Source organism: Oryzias melastigma, linkage group LG11 (assembly GCF_002922805.2).
Source record: "Oryzias melastigma strain HK-1 linkage group LG11, ASM292280v2, whole genome shotgun sequence".
Taxonomy (NCBI): domain Eukaryota; kingdom Metazoa; phylum Chordata; class Actinopteri; order Beloniformes; family Adrianichthyidae; genus Oryzias; species Oryzias melastigma.
In genome coordinates, this window is record NC_050522.1 from 22,171,362 (window position 1) to 22,178,739 (window position 7,378).

Here is a 7,378-nt window from a genome sequence, read left to right on the forward strand (position 1 = left end):
CTTGAGAAAATCCTGATGCGGCCCGGCCTCAACTAGACGCCGCCTGTAGTGGCCCCCGGCTGATTTGAGTTTGAGACCCCTGCTTTAAGGTCAACTGTTAAAAATAATAAAAAAGGAAATTGGATGAAAAGTCATCGTGTTTACAGTCGTCATGATGGATAAATTATGTCTGCACATATTGAAGTGTTTTTTTCTCATGTTCATGCTCAAGTTAGATCATTTTATAGTGGATTGAATCAAGATGAGTGTTCTTAGAAAATGAGCTCCTAGTGGTTAGATTATGAACTGCAACTGGATCTTTTTAATCGCTTCAACCTATGTACCTGGAGGCAAAATTGGTTACTTATTTAAAAAATGCTCTTACAATTTTAAGAAGTCATGACATATTTCTTAATTTGAAGACCTGAAATGGATGTTTCCAACTTTTCCATTGAACTTGTGCTTTTTCACCTGTTTCATTTCCAGAGACACACTCTCTGACCTACATCTACACGGCCTTCTCCCATCCTGTGGAGCTCCCAGGCATCCATGAATTCACTGCTATGGGCCTGCTGGACAACAAAATGATTGATTACTATGATAGTACTATTCAAAAGAAAGTTCCCAAACAGAAGTGGATGAAGGAGCAACTCCAGCAGGAATACTGGGATAAAGGAACTCAGTCCCGGCAGAGCAAGCAGCAGTGGTTCAAGGTTAACATCGACATCCTGATGAATAGAATGAAACAATCTTCTAACGGTGAGACTTGAAGGGAAAACAGATTGTGACTCTTTGTGCTTTTGTGAATACAACTTAAATCTATTAACATTTCTATCCCTCAGATACTCACATTCTCCAGTGGATGCATGGATGTGAAGGTGTAGAAGAAGAAAATGGTAACCTCAAGTTTGTGCGTGGCATGGACATGTACAACTATGATGGAAATGACTTCCTGGGATTTGATGATGAGCATCAAGTTTGGGTGGCTGCAACAAATGAAGCACTCCTCACCAAGAGAAAATGGGATGAAGTCACGGCTCTGAAAGACTACACCAAGGGTTACCTGGAGAAGGAGTGCATGGAATGGATGAAAAGCTTCCTGACTTATTCAAAAAAGCAGGAAATAAATGCCTGTATGTATACATTTAACTAATGTTCCCTCCCACTATCGTAGGCATGTTTACATTAAAAGTGGGGTCATATGGACCCCACAAAACTGCGCGCTGAACCTTTTTAAAAATGATTTTTGATCTTCACTGGTGTCCAATGACAGACATGAAGTCCTGTCCACCTTGTCCACTTTTGTCATGGGAGGGATAACATGTCAGTATAAGGGTGGGGTCATCTGGACACCATAGCACAATGGGTTATAATGTTAATGTGGTATTCTTCATGAAAGGAACAAAAATAATCAGAAACAGAAACAAGTTAGGAGGACTGTCCTGGTCTGAAGGTACCCTGAAAGCTCTCCTTTGTTTAATATAATGTGTTCAAACCAAATGATCAAAATATAATTCTTGTATTTCCCATAATGATCCTTAATAGCCTGAATCTATTAATATTTGATATTAAGTCCTGAACCGGATATTGATTATTTATGTAGAGAAAATGGTATGGTTCAGTTGGGGTGGGATTATATAAGTTCGCTTCCGTCTACTTCCTTTCAAGTGATCTACTTGTGATTTATTAAGTGATATCTTATGTATTATGACCTGATTGCTTGGAATAAACCATTTCATTCATTCATTTCATTATATTATGTGTAAAGGCCATTTGAGAAACAGAAAGTAGTTACCTAAGAAGCTCATAAAACCTAAGTCCAAGTTGTGACCATACAGAGTCACTTCCCATAAGTCAAGCTGATAAGACTGGCTGTTGAGAACATTTATTACTTTTAGAAATCAACTTCAAATTTTAGAAGTGTTCCTGAACATATTATAATGTGCATATTTGCAAAATGCCTCCTGGTGAAGGTGCTGACTGCCAGGAAACAAAGCAAATGGTGTTCAGAGAGATTGATGTCTGATTTTGTCTTTTCAGCTCCTCCTGAAGTTCACGTGTTCACAACAAAAGCCAAACAGTCCTCGAACGTTGTGCTGACGTGCCTCGCCACAGGCTTTTATCCAAAAGAGATCACCCTAAACATCAGAAGAAATGGACGCATCCTCAATAAAGAGGATGGAGTGATGAGCTTTGGAGTTCGTCCGAATCACGATGACACCTTCCAAAAAAGAGACTATGTGGAGATTTTGAGGAGTGATTCTGCTGAATACAGCTGTGAAATCTTTCATCCGGGTTCTGGCATACATGTGAATAAAACATGGGGTAAGACACATCCAGTTATTTTATTTAGAACCTTTATGAAGTGTGAAAATACTTCATGTACATTTTTTACTACGGGCATGCTGCAGACAACAAGTTGTAGTGAACACTTAAACAACAAGCAAGGCTAAATAATGTTGAAATAAGTGAGACACAGATGTATCGTCCAGATATTTTTGTCCTTTCCAAATCCTGCAGACTGTGCATAGAGCCTGTGAGCTTTCTTTACACGATAAAATGTGTGTTCCTTGTGTGTAGCCTGTTTGTTAGAAATTAAATTAGACAATTAGATCATTGTTTGCGTGAGCATTATATGGTTGTCGTACAGGAAGTTAGGTATCACCTCCACATCCTGTTACTTTTTGCTTTTGCACGTGGTCAGTAAGGGACACGTACTCGCACCTCTCTAACGACTACTAGACTGTGGTGTAAGGCCACCATGCAACAGCATCAACTACAAGTGTGTGAAGCTTACATTTACCTCCAAATACTTTACAATACATTTACCACACACAGGACAATCAAAAACATTTTTTTAATGTCCGTTGAGGTGGTAGCATACACTTTAAGGAAAACTGCAAAAACACCTGGATTCCCTGAAGATTCGTCCACTCCTCTATACAACCCTCCATGAGCCTAGACCGCCCAAAAACCTGAAGCAGCCGGAGGGGTTAATCCCTAAATCCAGATGGATGACTAAGGCTTGAATGAATGAATATATCTTAGCTTTGGGTGCCAGTATTCTGCATTTTATACAGAATGGTTCAATAGTCAGACTGGGGTTGTTCTTTTCAGACTTAAATATAACAATTAGTGTGGTTTTATTAATTTCTGTGATGTTCTGATACAATACTTCTTTGTTAAGAAATGACCAATTTTTTGACAACATTTCTGTAGTATATGTTAAGAGGAAAATGGAGCATAATTGGCTAAAATCCCAATGTTGGTCTAAAGGAACTGGATTGAAAAACATTGTTTTTCATTTTTGTGTTAAATTATGTTTGCATACTAGTGTATATGTTTATCTGACAAAAACAATGTAAAAGGAATGGTACCAAAAGAATTGGCTTAAACTTTAAATGTGCAAATTTAAAATTAAGATGCTTCACAGAAGAAAAGTTGATGCTGAACTGCACATGACACTAAATGCATCCTTGTAATATTAACCCTTTAATACCAGTGTTGACATTCTTTCAACTACCTTAAGTCTTCAACCGTTTATGTGACTAATGCAATTCTGAAGAGCAAAAAAGCAGGTTTGTGTAATTATTCAACACTTTATGGTAGTGAAGTGGGATTCTGTCATGGAGAAAATCTGCTTTGCACCAACATGCAACACTTTACATAAAGATTTGCATGTTGGTGCAAAGCAGGTCTGCAAAGCCGTTTTTCTCCTTGTCAGAATCACTTGCTGATTGTATGTGCTATGTACATGTCACTAGTATTGAAGTGTTAACTAAATTGACTTGTTAACGTTGATTGGGGAACTTGTTTGACTCCAGTTGCTTTAGTATTTCAATCTACCTTTAACAGTAAGTGTGGGAATAGTGCTTTCTTTTAAATAAACATCCATGGCATGTAGCCTTTGTTGGATTTTCTTTGTTTATCTTCAACTGAAGATAAGTAAGGAAATGTTATACTGAAACTAAGGCGTTCTAAGATAACAGAGTTAATATTTTTGTCTTTCAGATTACCGTCTTCCAGAAGATTCACAAGGACTTCCTATTGGTGCTTATGTTGGTATTGGTGTTGTTGGTGTTGTTGGAATCGTAGCCATTGTGATTGGTTTAGTGGTATATCGCTGCATGAATAGAAAGACTCGTAAGTAAAAGATCTTTTATTTTCTTGTGAAAAAAAAGACTAAACAATTGGTCCTTTTTTTAAAAATGGTTAAACAATGTATATTTTGTTGTATAAATTGATACTACGCAATATGAAAAAAGTTAAAGTTTACAGTTTGGTCATAATATTAAAATATTAAAATTTACAGTGAAAAATATTTTAGTTATTTTTTTAAATAAATGGTATAAGCACAACAGTGTATATGTTTTGATAACAAAAAACAGCGTAAAAGTAATGATTCTTTGTTTATCTTCAACTGAAGATAAGTAAGATAATATTATACTAAAACTAAGTCATTCTAAGGTAACAGAGTTAATATTTTTGTCTTTTAGAATACCGTCTTCCAGAAGATTCACAAGGACTTCCTGATGCTTTTGCTGGTAATGGTTTTGGTGTTATTGCTTTGAACAAAAGTTCAAGGATATTTGCAAAATATTAATTAATTAACATGAACACAATCAAATTGATCACCAATTCATTCTGTGTTTATACAGAGTTTGGAGACAAAAAACAACGCCAAGGTAATTATTTGTTTTTTCTCACTGGATTAAAATCTGTTGAAGTTACTGGATGTTCACCACTTGTTTCATAAATGTCTGATAGTGAGTGTAATGTGTTTGTTGATACAAGCAGATTTTACTTGTACCGCTTATAGTTTAGTTGTTACAAATGTCAGACAGTTGGTTCCACATGCAGCAGGTTTAGACAGGAACTAAGCACAGCTAAAAGTCCACAAAGCTAAATCAGGGTCAGTCAGGCAGAGGTCAATCACAAGCATGGGGTCATCCAAGAAGAAAGTAGAGTATTTTATTTTTCTGCAGTGTGGTAAGTCTCCTGTGGGTGATTGGCAAATGAGAGACTGCTGAGTGGCTTCCAGAAACTGTGCGCTGGGGCTGCTGGGAGATGAAGTGCAGTCAGCACTCTGGAGATGGCTCCCGCCGGTGACCACAGGGGGAGACAGAGCTCTGACTTTAGTCTTTTAATATATATTAAAATATCCAGAAGTATCAGTTTTTAAGGTCGATACACAGCTGAAATGTTTCAGATATAAAATTTGGATTATTGCGTTTTACATTTCATCTTTGTCTGTCAGTTGTTGATCTTAATAATAACGCGTTTCCTTAGTACATTACTGTTAAGAAGTCCACATCAGTCATTCATACAATAAAAACTTACTAAAAACAGCAAAATTTAAAAAAAAAGTGCTACTTTAGAAACAATCAGGTATCGCAAAGCAAAAGATGAGTTATTATATGAATGATGCAACCAGAAAGACATTTTGTGTTTGTGTTTCTTTATATTTTGGGCAAAGATTTATTAAACAATTTCTGCAAATAATGGAATAAAAAAAAGTAATTTCCAAACTTCAAGAACTGGTTACATTTTGATTGATTTTTTTTTAACACAAAGGAGTATAGAAAAAGCACATTGACAGTATTTCACTCACAAAAAATATGTGTTTATATGTCTTTACACTTATTTCTGATGAGCTTTCTTAATTGCTGCAAACGCTCAGACAAGTTTATCATAAAAACTACAGATATACTTATTTCTAATTCAAATTTTATTTTTACCACTTGTTTTGAAAGGTTTTTAATCATTTAGGTTGATACATTTTGTTTTATGATTTCTTTTTGCGCTTTCAGGTGGAAGTGATGGTGGCGATGCAGCAGCTTTTATTAAAGGTCTGAAGTTTAACGTATTAGAACTTAACTGTAATACTTTTGTGTCTTTGTGTAGATGACACACCAACAACCAACTCTAATGGCAGTGTGGATGAGACCATCCCTCTCAATCAAACAACCAAAGGTAAATGGTTCCCTAAACATGAAGGCGACACATTGATGCTGCATTAGTGCGACAACAATGCTGCAGTTGTGATATTTTTTTATTTTATTTTATATATTTAACTGTTATTTAACCAGGTAGAATAACGCATCTTCAGTCCAATTTAATGTTAATGCATTGAATGTAAATACATTTTAACACACACGGTTATTGCTTTTTGGTGAGATTTTTGTACGAAATAGCTTCTAAATGAATATTCCTACACATTTAAATGTTTAATTTTGATATAAACCTGCTTCTTTCTCTCCCAGGTTCTGACCTGTCTCTGAGTAGTGGAGACTCTGCTGTTGCCTGTAAGTATCTTTATGTCTAGTCCTTTTACAATAAATCCAATGTATATAAATTGAGCTTATTTGGATGGGCCTTTGTGATTGAACATATATTATAAGACTTTTGTTTGTTTTAACAGTTCCTGACTCTGACAACCAAAGTGGGTCCGAGGGGCCTCAGGGGTCTGAGGGGTCTCAGGGGTCTCAGGAGTCCCTGTCTTCTGAAAACTCAAAGCAGTAAAGATGGATACACAGAGCTGTGTGTAATATGATTAAGGCTTCTTTGGTTTTGTGTATTTTGGATAAACCGATTACATGGAAGTATTGATAACTGACAAATGCACTACTGTATATAATCTTGTTTTTTGGCTTGAAATCTGAAATTTGCTTATTTCCAAAAGTATTTTTTTTTATTGAAATCTACATGAACTAGAACTGAAAAAAATAATTAATATTTTGTTGAAATGATTTTATTATGTTTTTGTTTTTTCTTTTAAAAGCTACTTCTGATCATAAAAACCCACTTCCCTTAATGGAAGTTTGTATTTTTCTGCGTTTATTCTGTTTTGTTGTCCTTCATAAAGATGTCAAAATGTTTTTGGACTTTTGCTTGTAAATCTGACCAAAAATACTACATATAATTTGCTAGAGAAAATAAAAATCTTCATGATCTGTAAGAAGCTTCTCATTACACATCGACAATAAACTTTACATTTTGTGTGGGGTCTTTTTTTTCCACAGTATGCAATTAACATTTTTTTGCTAATAAAGCTTTTTTTTTCAAACGTCTTTATTCTGTCTGCTCCTGATTAACAACCATTTGACAAAAAAAAAAAAATCAGAAATGCAATGTATTTAAGTGTCAAGAAAGGCAAGAATTAAATTTAACAGGGTTGTTTTATTAAAACAAGCCTTAAATGGAATGCATGAAAGATTTAAACTCGTAAAATGACAAAGATTAACTCTCAACAACCGAATTCTCGATTAATTTGTCATTTTACTGTCAAATTAGAAAACAAAACAAACAAAAAGCAACATTTTCATAGTTTTTAGCATTCAGCTAAGGATAAAAAAATCTTAAAATTGGTGCTAAATAGTTTTTCTAATAGATTAAGCAG

At 35.1% G+C, this 7,378-nt stretch overlaps 1 protein-coding gene across 1 annotated transcript in view; it reads left to right on the plus strand.

The window, feature by feature from the left end:
* Positions 1–2,208, plus strand: part of LOC112162561 (H-2 class I histocompatibility antigen, alpha chain) — a gene marked incomplete at its 3' end in the record, with an annotated part of 2,615 nt that extends 407 nt beyond the window's left edge. Inside the window, 3 exon segments of the mRNA XM_024298369.2 lie at positions 466–738; positions 822–1,112; positions 2,020–2,208. Coding sequence (XP_024154137.2) covers positions 466–738; positions 822–1,112; positions 2,020–2,208 — 753 coding nt within the window.
* Between the last annotated feature and the right edge of the window lie 5,170 nt (positions 2,209–7,378).